Consider the following 13,447-nt stretch of genomic DNA (forward strand, 5'->3'; position numbering starts at 1 on the left):
AAAATGTTAGCATCTAAAATGCTGATTTACTGGAAATAGAGATTAAAATGAAGCTTTAATATTCATGAGATTTCTTTGTATAGCAGTGTACTATTATCTCAAATTACTTTGATCAGTGTAACTGGATTCCTTGGAGGCACAGCAGAGTACTAGAGGTCATTCAAAGTTGTATTCTTTGTTTGTCTGAACGTTGTCTATATTGTTCATCAAAGTCTTTAATGCCTATATTCTTTATGTCATTGTTGAGGGGGGAAAAAAAGAGGTGAGAATGCAATAGGCTCTTGATGGGGATACTATAAATTAGGGTAAAACAATGAAGAGAGTGGTTAATGATCAAGTAGAGCTTAACTGGTTATGTAGCGGAGAACTCATACTGGCATTAGAAATGCCTGAAAAAAACTCCACTCTTTCGTACTTCTATTAGTTGTATTGAGCTTTTCTTGATAACAAATCACTAACTGATTTGGAACACTTTGCATGCATTTGATTCGCAAAACTTATAGCAGAAGAATTTATGTGGTCTATGCCAGTTTGGTTCAGTTGGTTGTGGAAGTTTGTTTTTATGAAGCAGTTCTAAGAGGGTTTAATTTTGATGTCATTGATATTGAGCTGTTTTTCTTTTATAGTGCAATCTTCTGTTGTTGGAAGATGTTTGATGAGTTCTCACGGGAAGACATTTTGTAGAGGATTCCTAGATAAAATTTTAACAGAATTTTATTTTGTAGCCTGGATTTATAATTTCTTTTCCCATAATACCCAGTTTGGTGGTGGTGATATTAAGGAGAGGCCTAAAAATTAACGCAAGTGATTGTGCCCAACCTACCACTTGAAATTTTAAATATTTAACTAACGTTTTCTTTACCCCATGGAAACCGCCTGCAAGTAGAGCCCCCAAAATAAACGAGCTGTTTAGGCTTAGCTTGGTTGAAACTCGAATTCGGCTCGACTCAGTTACAGATGAGGTATTGAACTGAGCCTGAGCTAGAGCCGGCTCGCTTAGGCTTGACTTGATAGGCTTTTTACATAACCCTATTCCCAAATCCTAATTCATAGCCCGCCTCCTCCTTCAGCACCGATGCTTGTGAGCTCGTCCTCCTCAAGCTACTGTGGTGCTGGCCTCCTCGTCCTCCTTCAGTCCTTTGCCAAGCTCTACCTCCTTCTTTGGCAACCTTGATTGTGAGCTCATCCTTTAAAAGTTGCCGCTGTGTCGGTCGCCTTGTTCTCCTTCACCAAGCTCGAGGGAGATTTTGATGACGAAGGCAAGGCCTATCAGGCCACGATAGCGGCGACGAGGATGCAAGAGCTCCTCGATCCACTTGCCGAGATGGATCCGTTTCGGAACTGGCTCGTTGTCGAGGTGACAATGGCAATAGAGGAGGGGATGAGGGTGATCGGGTCAGTGTTCTAGAGGGCGGTGATGCTGCTACGTCCTCCTCCTCAAGTTGCTGGCCGTAGTGCTCGACTTGAGCTCAATTTGGCTTAGTTTGGGTTAAGCTTGAATTAGGCTTGAGAATAGGCTCATTTTAGGCTCGAGCTTAGGCTCGTCTCGAGTTGAGCTGAACTTGAATCCAATTCTATGACTCGAAATTCATTTTGAGATGATTTTGAGCCAACTCGCTCAGGCTCGGCGGGGCTGAACTCCTGTCTTTGTAATGAAACCTTTATTATATTCTTGTGATTGGACGTATATAGAAAATGACAACATCTTTCTAGCCAGAGTTTTTGACAAAACTAGACTCGTTTCTATTATTCCTTTTTTACCAAAAATAACTTACACTCCAAACTCAATATTAAAAGTGGTCTATTTTATTATAGCCATAAGTATTTTACTTGTCTCATCCTGGGACTGAACTCCTCAAAGTAAAATACTGATTAAATCAGCGTTTTATCAAGTAAAATATTAATCTGATTAAAAAAAATAGATGCCTAAAAAGTTATATACATATATATATATATATATACATGTTTACATGTAATTAAAGTGAATTAAGGAAAGTCCTGTAACTAAAGTGAATTAAGTATTAAATCTCTTCACAAAAAGTTAGCCCTAACAGATTTAGAATGATCTGCTGCCATTCTGCTGCATGGTCAGCTTTCTTTCGAATCAATCAAAAGAGTTTATCTTCAAAGATTGATATGCGTATATTCGGAAAGAGGCGGCTTTCCATAATAACCGGAAAATTCAGTGGCTATATGCAAAATATAATAAGGTTTTTCCAACATTCACGTTTCTTTTTAGGTGTCACTTTCTCGGCGCATTATCATACGTACAAGGAAAATACATCTTCCAACGATAGGGAGACATTAGATCTCCCCCCACACTACACTAACATGCATTTCCAAATATATCAATATCTTTGGGTTTTTTTATCACAGTATCACCACTGAAAGTTTTTAAAATAGTATTATAATTGACACTGAAACCTTTTGGCTCTTTCTAAAATGCCGTTATAATTGACATTAGATCTCTCTCACCACAGTCCATACTACCTTAACGTACATCTCCAAATGAATCTAGATCTTTCGGTCTTTTTCACGGTATCACCACTGAAAGCTTTTAAAATGTCATAATTACCCCCCTGTACTTTATTTTAATATTATAATTAACACCGAAATCTTTTGGTTCTTTCTAGACTGCCATTAAATTATTGTTAGTTATTTTTTTCTTCAAAATATTTATAAAATATTACTAACAGTAAACATTTACTACCCATATGAATGTAGCAACATAAACAAGCAAAAGGTTTTTCTTTTTTTTTTACATAGAAAATATTTAATTAAACTCAAAAGTAATACTAAGATGACGCACCAAATGCATAAGTTCACAAGTGGCATTAAATTAATATATTAAGAGAGACTTTACAAATTTAAGGTAGTATTATTAACTTATAATGAGAAGTTTTTTTTCTTTTTCTTTTTCTTTTTCTTTTTCTTTTTCTCTAAGATTGTTGGTATATAAGTCCATTATAAACTTAACTCACAAGTCCACAACCCTACTTACTACTTCTTTTTTCTCTAAGGAAAAAGAATTGTCTGGTTACTGAATGTAGTAGAGGAGTCTCTAACTAAGTTCTAGGCCTGAACTCCAACCAAATGTCACCTAAAATGCTACAATTACAATTTAGTGGGGTTCGTAAATAGCTCGAGGGTAAAATTATCGTTTGTAAATTTAGAAATACCCTAATAAAATTTCTAAATGTGTAGAACACCTTGCCGACGAGTAATCCAAAAATGGCACGGTCCATTTAGAGCAACTTGCTCGGCAACTACAAAAAAGGGTCTATTTTTCACCCCAGATTGCCTGAATTCTCAACCCTTTGACCGTACTCTGATTATAAACATGAATGAATTAATAATTAAAATAAAATTGAGAATAAAAAAAAATTACATGATTGTGCGATAGATTAATTTATAGCATAATCTAGATCTCATTTAAATTATATAGGTATTACAAATTTCAAAGATAATGGAGAATATTATTGCCCGTATCATAGTTTATCAAGCAATTCTTTATTTATTTTTTAAGGATTTGAAGTGGTGCATCAAATCTATTTAATTAGGTCAATTTTTTAATAATAAAGAAATTGCACTAAAATATTAAGTTAGAAAATACTTCTATTTTATTTCCAAAACTGTTCGGCGTCTTTGGCAACCTACTCGACAATTCTTTTTTTTTTCAAAAAAAAAAACTACTCGACAACAACGTATACCTTCATGATTTGACGTTCGATTTATATTATTTTAATTCTTTGGAAAGCTAAGTTAAAATTTTAATTGTTATGTAAGATTATGTAGTCCTGGGGTGTCAAAAGTTGGGAGAAATATTAGAGTTTTTGACCAAAATTGACTAATTTTTTAAATTTTTATCAAAACTAACTACCATCAAACTTATTTACTACTCAAAACGTTGATCAATTGAGCATTTTTATCGTCAAACAAATTTTTTTTTCTAAATTACTAAGAGACTAAGTGAAAATAATTTATATATATAAGGACCAGTTTAGTATTTTTATTCAGAGAAAAAATATTGATCAGCTTAGCGTTTTTGTTATGACTACAATGAATTAAATCTCATTTAGTAAATAAGTTTGTGGATAGTCTATTCTATTAAATTTTTTTGAAACGCGACTAGTTTGATCAAAAACTCAAAATATTAATAATGGTTTAGTTGTCTTATATTTTTCATGAACGCCAATGATTGCTTTGAACATAAATTTTGGGTACAACATCCAAAACACTTGATTCTATAGAAAGGAAAGGATGTTTAGTAATGTACAATATATGCATTATTCATTTGAAAATAATAGTTTAAAGGTATCAATCTCATTTTGCATCTATAACTTATTTAGCTAATATATATGGTAAACGGTTATTAAGAAAATTAATATCATATAATATGGTGTGAATGATATAATAGAAACAAAATGTGGGTGTTTTCAATGAATTTTCTTAAAATTTATTAAAAACACTGCATTTTGGTTCCATTATCATTCCTAATTTACTATATGAATATTAATAATTCAACCTCTAAATTTTTCTTTGAATGCGTTACGAGCATTCTCAAGTTTCCTTAATGAACAGTAACTATATAGATGTATTAAGTTAACTATAAAATGAAAGAATGTAAGCAGATTCTAGTAGATTAGCCAAAGCTACCGAGGAAGATCAATATTTATGAGAGAGTTATATGAGCATTATTAGAGAAGAAAACAAGACAACTCTCTGAGTATTGCTCTCGAAATAACCAAAGCTCTCTCTCTCTCTCTCTCTCCTTGTCTTTCTCACGCTCATGGGTCACCATCGTCCTGGGCGGTAGCATCGTTTAGGAGAAGGGAGAAAAAGATGGTGGGAGAGAAAGGGAAAGGGTATATTTGTTCAATGTTACGGACCAAATTGAAATTAAGTTCTCTTTCTCCACAAGGGGGATCTAGATTATTTCACAACTGATGTATTGCTATATAAGCTAACTGGTCTAATTTTTTTCACGATACATTAATAAAAAATTAAAATTAAAATTTTTCTAAAATTTTGAGGGTATTATAACCTAAAAAAATTTAAAGGATTTTCATAAAATAAAACTTGAGTATATTTCAACTATTCTCACAAAAATCGGATATAGTAAGTAATTAAACTTTTTTTTATTTTGCTTAACCACCGGGTAACATTATTCTTATTTTTTCTTTTTCCTCTTTTTTTTTATAGTAAAGTGAGAAGTCACAGGCGTCGTATATAGTTGGACCAGATTAGCTGAAACGTTAGCCTCGTATGTAGTTGGATCAGGTTTTTTTTTTTTTTTTTTTTGTAATCTACTATTTGTGAATAGTATTCGCATAGTCGTAGGTCCCTTCTTGCAATTATTTTCTTAAATAATTAGTAGCCACGGAATCCTTGGCCAATCTTTCAAGCGAATTAATTAATTAATTGCCAACCTCGGAGTGCACTCTCCTTCCCGTCAAACACTTCTCCTCGTCCCTCTTGGGTTCATCACCAAGATGGCATCTGCGGCTTCTCTGTTTCAGCTACCAACCCAACTAAAGCAGAGAAGCCCCTCCTGGCTCACCAGAAAAGAACGCAGCGTACGCGTAAAACGATCAACTTTTCCGGTAAGCCCATGCAACTCATCTCTCTATCTAGCTAATTCTTTGCAGTCATAGCTAGGTTCGAATTTTACTCACTGGGAAAATTATTTTTACGCAATAGGTTGCAAGGCTATTTGGTCCGGTGATTTTCGAGGCATCCAAGCTCAAAGTTCTACACCTTGGAGTGGAGAAGGAGAAGCACCCGGGAGAGCTACCGCGGATTTATACGCTCACTCACTGCGACATCACCTCGAACATTACGCTTACCATCTCCCATACTATTAACAGTGCTCAGGTATTATTATGGGTGGGATTTTGAGATAACTGAAGGGGGGTTTGAACAAAACAAGAACTTGTTTTCTTTTCTTGGGCAGCTCCGGGGGTGGTATAATAAGTTGCAGAGGGACGAGGTGGTGGCGGAGTGGAAGATGGTGAGAGGGAAGATGTCTCTCCATGTCCACTGCCATATAAGCGGCGGCCACTTCTTGCTGGATCTTGTCGCACATTTTCGATACTACATTTTTTGCAAAGAGCTCCCACTCGTATGCACCATTCTTTCATTCCCTCCTCTTCTTTAATAAGTTGACACAAATATAGAGTTAGATATAACTTAGATCAATATTGAAAATACTTTGGAGTTGTAAAGAAAAGAATTAATAATTAAAATTATTAGAGTATAAAATATAAAAACCACCTTTATCTAATCGAGTATCCGCGTTTAAGTTTTTAGAATAATTTATAAGTTTACATAGTATCTGAGTCATTTAAAAATATCAAATATTTACTTATTTAATTTAAATTTATTTTTTGAGCTTCTTAAAATGTTTCAAGCCCATAATATGAAATATAAAATTATTATTCTCCAAATTGTTGTAAGTGATTCTTGAAGTCAAATCGGATCAGGTAAAAGCTTTCCTACTTCTGTGGGTTTGCCTGGAATAAATCCGATCAGGAGTTAAGAGTCCTTTTGTATTTATCTTTTAATATAATACAACTTAGAGGTTAAAAGGACTTTTATAATTTAATTGGATTTGACTTTTTTATTTACAATAATAAACTCTACTGCACACCGCATATGTAGTTAATATGTGCATACTTAGTTTTATAAGCTAAATATAAAAAAAAAATCAAATATAATAAATTTACAAAAGTCCGGAGATCGGGACCAAGCAATAGTAGATTAAATTGCAATAATATGACTTAGAGGTCAAAATTAGTATCACAAATGATGGGTCAGATGGAGAATAGTGATTTACTAGTAGCCACCACTTGTATGAACTATCTTGGGGATGCATGGATTCTAGTGTCAACATGGGGACTGGTTTAAAACATAGAGACCCGATGGTGGAATATTTTTTATGGAAAATGATGTAGCTTGCAAGACAGCTAGAATCAAAATGATCAAATTGTCTATGCTTAATGGGATAGATAGTAAGAACTGTGAAGAATATAAGGTATATTCTAGATTTAAAGAAAATTTTGATTTTTTTAAGTGATCTTGAGTCGAACGGATTCTCTATTCCGATATCAAATGGCATTCTCAAAAGGAGTAACAATTATCATTAAAGGAAAATGTAAGGAAAATATAAAGAAAATTCCTATAAGTTGATAGTGAGTATAATTACAAATGGAGTAGCTGTGGCTACTCACGTTGAGATATGCACTTCTCATCTTGAGGACAAGGTGGACAGAAGTGTAATGGAATGATGTGATCTAGACATGATCGAAGCACTTTAAGCTCAATGAATTGAGTCTAATTTATTTTGTTAGTTTAATTGTTAATCGAATTTATCTAGAGGGTTTACTAATTTATTTACTTGCATGTGCTAGTTTTCTTTGTTGAGTAAGTAAAAGTTCTAGTTGGCTATGCATGTGCTAGTTTCCTTAATTGCTTGAGTAAGAGTCCCAATAGGCTATGACTTATTTAATTAGCTAACTACGTTTAAGTTAAGTATGAATTGGAATCGAGTTAATCACTATAAATATATAGAGAGCAGCCTTTTTGAGAATTATGCAAGTATTAAATATTTTTTCTTAACTCCGACACTCTCTCTCTCTCCCTCTCTCTTCTGGACCATCTCCCTCCTTCAATTGTCATTGCCTTTATCCCTTAAAGCTAGCCACCTTCACCCTATTTCTTCCTTTTTGTTACTCGACTAACTCCACTACCAACCATCACCACCTTGCTACCACCATTATAACTATCATTACCGCCACCACCTAACTGCAAGTCATCACTACTTAGTTGAGCTTTCCATTCTCTTCGTGCATCCTTCCAAAAGCACCACCACCTTACGCCAATGATCTCTTAACTCTTCATGCATCAACAAGGCCCTAATCGAAGCCTTCAATCAAGCCCAAGCCACCTCTCTATATCTTAGCCACAATCACCACTAGGGGTATAAATGATTTGAGCTTGAGCAAGTCAGCTCTAGCTCAAGCTTGGCACGGAATTAATTTTAAGCCTACTAGCTTGGCTCAAGCTTAGGTTTAGCTCAACTCGAGCCTAGCTTGAACTTTTTTAAGCCTATTTTAGAGACCTATTCAAGCCAAGCCGGATCAAGCCTGACAGAGCTCAAAGATTCGCTGCTCTAGCAAAACAACTTGGTTGGCGTTATACTGTTGGAGTTACATGGGTGCCTTGAGCTAGAGGTGGTTGACCTCTCGATGAATGGGTTGATAGAGTGAATACCATCGTTTGTCGATAATCTGCCCTCTAGGAGCTCTAGCTCAGCGTCAACTAGGTCTTTAGCACAATCCCTCCGTAGCTCAATGGATATGGTAACCTAACCGACCTCGAGCTCAACAACAACCAGACTCCAGCCCTATCTCAATAGAGGTTAGACAACTTCAAAATCTCTGATGCTCTACCTGTGGTCAATGGGCTAACGAGGACCATCTCGTCGAAGATCGACAATTGCGTTAATCTAGAGGTGATTGTCCACTTGCAAAACGACCTCACGGGATCCATCCCAAAGAGGAACCTAAGCTTCCTCGACCTTGTAATGCTAGAGATCAAGACGTTGAAAGGTGGAGGAGGCTTGTTGATGGTAAAGGAGGAGGATTAGGCAACGGCTTAAGGAGGAGCCGGCTTGTTGGATGAGAAGGAGGAGGAGGCAGGCTGATAGTGGGGAAAGAGGATGAGGAGGTGATGGGCCAATGACTTTGGGAATTTAGATAGGAGCTACAAAGGCTATCGGGATTTTGGAATTTAAGATTTAGGGTTTGAATTTTAGAGAAATTTATATACCAAGCCTATCGAGTCGAGCCCGAGTGAGCCGATTTCAGCTCATGTTTAACTCGGAATTCAAATCAAGCCTTAAATTTAGGCCTAGGCTCACCTCAAATCATGCCACGCTTGAGCCACTCATTCATTTTGACACCCCTAACCACCATCTGGTTGTGCCAGTTAACCCATTCTAGGGCTTTCACATGTCAACCCCTTTACTCAGCTCAAAGCCCTAGATGGACTCGATAGATCCTCACCAAACTGTCAAGTCTATGGCTTTTGCTCATTTGACTTATCTCTTAACCAAATCATGGAGCCCTCTCGTTAGCCATCGCTCACTAAGACGTAGATCTATCTTCCAGCCAAGACTGGAATACAATTTAGTGGATATTTAGGTACTTAAAGGGTACGGTGAATTTTAGCATTTTGTTGCAGTGACAAGATGATACAAGACAAGTTATGAGATACATAAATACATATGATATTGGTGATTTGGACTAGCGAGGGTTTACTATAGGTTCTTTGTTGTTACGGATCAGTTTGACCCGATTTGAATTAGTTTCTGGATAGAAATTTGTACGAAATTTTCAAGAGAGTTTTTGATATATCTAGTTGTTGATTAATATAAAATTTTGATAGGCTGTATCCCTGAAAAAGATATTTTTAATGAATTTAATTTTTCATAAATCTGATGGCTAGATTAGAAGATATCTTCAAAAAAGTGGATGAAGATCGGAGGATCAGATCTGATACCAATATTACGAACTAAATCTGGACATACTCGGATGTAAGAAAATTATATTAAGTCAAGCTTTATGTTATTAAACTTGACTTGTTCCAAATTTTGCATATAAAACATGCCGAGATATGGTATCCATGTTGGTGTATTCAATCTCGGCTACAAATTATTTTCTTGCATGGGACTCTCAATTATGAAAGTAAAACTTCTCAAAAATATTTCTTTCACAGTTGATCAATTTTAAATTCTCTAAATATATTTTATATTTTACTGTAAAAAAAAAGGATAAATTAAGAGTAAAATATTTATTTGATATTTTTCATTACACTGTCAGAGAAGTGTAATGTTAAATAAGCGAGCAAATTAAAGTGTTACTAAACATAAATTAGCAAAAATATATGTGAAAACTGGCAATAATTTAGGGCTTTAAATGTTCTTCTAACCTTACTGTTTACCATAAAATGACAAGTTCAAGTGCATTCGATAGGTACTGAAGGCCTTTGTACATGGGGATGGCAACTTGTTCGACAACAACCCAGAACTACAGGAGGCCACTGTGTGGGTTTACTTCCACTCCAACTTGCCTGAATTCAATAGGATAGAATGTTGGGGTCCTCTCTGGTGCGCCGCATCGACCACCAGCAACGAGCTTTCCAGTTATCGAAATAATTCAAATAATTAAATAAAAATGAAAAATAAAATATGAAAGAGAAAAAATGCCGTGGGGAATCAAGATGTATTATCTTTATAATCAAATTTCACTACAATTTATTTGAATTGTAGTCTGTATTATAGATTCTTTGTATAAGCATTGCAGGTTTCTAGGATGGAGTAGAATGTAATTACCCATGTTAATAGTTAATCAAGTAATTCTTTATTTAGGATTTAAGGTAGCGAAATCAAATCTATTTTATTAGGTCAAGCCTAAAATAAAGGAAATATAGAACCAAATTATTAGAACCTAACTTGACTTGGGACTCCTAGCTAATTAATTAGGTTTTAAGTGGTTCGAGAATTGTTTTTTTCCAACCCTAGAGCAGGTTTCAAATACTTTTAACTTCATAGTACACCGAACCTTTAATCGATTGAATATGAACCATCTAAAGAAAAAGAAAAGGCTTTAATTTTTAATCCCTTTTTGTGGGTAAGTTATCATAGAATGGAATTCAACTTCAAATAATTAATATAGAAAAAATTATTTAGTAATTTGGTGGTTTAGTGACTTGGCTCAATGGCTCAGTTCGATTAATAGCTCGACAATGCAGTTGGCTTGGAGGAGCAACGCGACAGTTTAAAGTAACATCTCGATAAACTAAATGGCTTAGTATATTAGCTAAAACTTAGTGAGACTAAATATATCTGTATCTGAAGAGGGTTAGTCTCTTATCCAACCTATATCTCACTTTTAGACTCTTAAATGTTAAAAAATTTCTCAAGTTTTATTATCTAAGAAAATAAAAAAAAGGTTTAGTATATTTTCTTTCACCTCCAGCATTATGATCTATCTAATATCACATCCTTAAAATATATAATTTACTCTTTATATTAACTAAAATGTTATGTTTTTCATTAATTCCATTTTCGGATACACTTTTCGAACTTTTTTATTACTCGTATATAAGCCCTAAACTAAAAAAATAAATATCTACTTATAATACTCTCTTGAATAAAAAAAAGAAAATAAAAAATAAAAAAGAAAAGTAAAACTCCTGAACTAAAAATATAAAATAATTCAGGGGATATTTAGCGTGATTTTTTTCATATGTATATATAAAAATAATAATAGTTCTAAATAAAATTATTCATAAATTTTTTCAAAGAAAAAAAGGATATCTATTAACTTCCACAATTATAAAAAACTCTCCGAAGCCAAAAACTATAAAAGATCAGAAGAAAAGGATCCGGTCAAAGTACAACCACAACCTATGGTTCTACACTACTACTCCAGTTAGTAAGCCAATCAGCAGCACGATAGCCTCTCTAAACAAATGTATAATTTCACAATTTTGAAAATTGCTAGCTAAAATTATTATATCTTCAACGAGAAGCCAAACGGTCTAGAGAATCTTTGACTCGGTTTTTATGCAATTTAACAACAAGAGTGAGTCGGATTCGAAGATAATATTATGAGTATTTTTGTTCCGTAGAAAGCGAGTGTCTCACAAACAATCATTACTTTAGTAGCTAAAATTAAGAGGAAAAAAATCGTATCTTAACCCTACATAAATAGGATCCATCAATTTTAACTTTGATCCATCCAGGGGCGGTGATAAGAATTTCTAGTTTGCTTTGTGATTTCGATAAATCGGTGTTCGAAATATTAGCTGCCGACAAATTATCTGTAAATTAAATAAGGGTGCACAGCAACAAGCTGCCGATAATTATTAAAACTAATCTAAAGAATAAATATATATTTTAAAATGGTCTCTTTCTTTTCTCTCTCTCTTTTTTTTTAATTTAAAAGAAAGTCCCTTTCGATGATGTTATCTCCACAGAATGATATGCATGCACGATGCCTGTAGTCGAAAAGAATAATTAAAATTTGGCGGCCATATATAGAGAAGATTTCCCAATGCAATTCACGTGCTTTGTTGCTATAATGTTATCTCGAATCATTCACAACTTGGATCACGTCCAAAGCTCACGACAGCTCATACCTCTTCCAACGCCAACGAGTCAGCGACACATCAGCAGATTTACCCTCTACGTTTACACGCAAGTCCACGTAATTATCCCCTCCACTAAATTATCATAATTACCGATAAATAGTTACATAAGACCGATGAGTTAATAAATCCCCCAACAAACGAATCACAATTAGCCCATTATTATCTTAACCAATTTGACAAACGCTCCTAATTAGCCTAAAAATTATCTTAGTTACCAATTAAGTCTTTTGTTTCTTTTAGAAACGATATTATGGTTAGTTATTACCAGAATATTCATAAGATAATCTTTATAGTTGGTTATTAAATTCAACGAGCGTATACAAATCAAATATTTTAAATTTAAAATGTAAAATATTTGCAACTAAATTTTTGTCTTGCATAAAAAAGAATTTCTTTCCTTGTATTATATAATTTTTAGTATAAGTCTATTTCAATCTTAATTAGTTAGATTTAAGAGTAATATTTTTCAAAGAGCTTAATGATTTTTGGTGGTAATATGATATATTAAAGAATATAGTGATATAGAAATTTTTATAATTTTTTCAGCTGAAATTTATTAGGACCACCCTAAGTTTTGTATTATTCATTTGGATATTTGCCATTCGATCATTATATATTTGTTCTACATTTAATGTCTAAAACAATCTAAAATTTACTTTTACCGACTAAATAGAGAATTTTTTTATTACTTTTAAAAATAAAAAAGATCTAAATACTTCTCATTCGATCATAAAATTCTCATTTCTATAATTTTATCTTAAACTTAAAAAAGGTATAAAGATCATTTTGCATCTTTAGCTAATTTCAACACATTTATATAGTAAGTGTTCATAAAGTAAAGTAATGTCGTGATATATTTTATGCATTAAAAGCAAAATTTATGGATTGAATAAAATTCTTTAATCTTTTTCGGAAAGGTATAGCCATGTTTCATTGAAACTTAGAAATAAAAACGTTATCTAAGTTGTTATCCTCCAAGAATAATAAAAACTGAGGTTCCACCTGCACCAACCAAAATTGGGTCGGAAAACTAAAACCTGTAACTAAACACCACCAACTACTGCTCTCAATTTAAGACTAACCACACGTAGTATCAAATTTAGACAGCAAATACTACTCCAGATAACATCCACAAAAGCAAAAGGAATAACAAACAAATCCACAAAACAATTGACTCCTCCAAAAGAACAAAAGATAACATCCATTCCATCTGCATTCATTGAGGATAACT

At 33.8% G+C, this 13,447-nt stretch overlaps 1 protein-coding gene across 1 annotated transcript; it reads left to right on the forward strand.

The window, feature by feature from the left end:
* The first annotated feature begins 5,492 nt into the window (after nucleotides 1-5,492).
* On the forward strand, nucleotides 5,493-10,229 carry LOC140801122 (protein STAY-GREEN 1, chloroplastic-like). Its single transcript, XM_073156126.1, has 4 exons — nucleotides 5,493-5,603; nucleotides 5,701-5,874; nucleotides 5,954-6,121; nucleotides 10,035-10,229. Exons 1-4 carry the CDS (start codon nucleotides 5,493-5,495, stop codon nucleotides 10,227-10,229), a joined length of 648 nt encoding a protein of 215 aa, XP_073012227.1.
* The last annotated feature ends 3,218 nt before the right edge of the window (nucleotides 10,230-13,447 follow it).

This window comes from Typha latifolia, chromosome 14 (assembly GCF_019914945.1).
Source record: "Typha latifolia isolate L0001 chromosome 14, TyphaL0001v2, whole genome shotgun sequence".
Classification (NCBI taxonomy): Eukaryota; Viridiplantae; Streptophyta; class Magnoliopsida; order Poales; family Typhaceae; genus Typha; species Typha latifolia.

What these genes read in the sequence shown, in the direction of transcription:
- LOC140801122 (XM_073156126.1), top strand. Translation starts at nt 5,493, where the DNA reads ATGGCATCTGCGGCTTCTCTGTTTCAGCTACCAACCCAACTAAAGCAG. An exon ending in TAAAACGATCAACTTTTCCG is followed by an intron (nt 5,604 to 5,700) that starts GTAAGCCCATGC and finishes TTTACGCAATAG; the next exon opens with GTTGCAAGGCTATTTGGTCC. An exon ending in ATACTATTAACAGTGCTCAG is followed by an intron (nt 5,875 to 5,953) that starts GTATTATTATGG and finishes TTTCTTGGGCAG; the next exon opens with CTCCGGGGGTGGTATAATAA.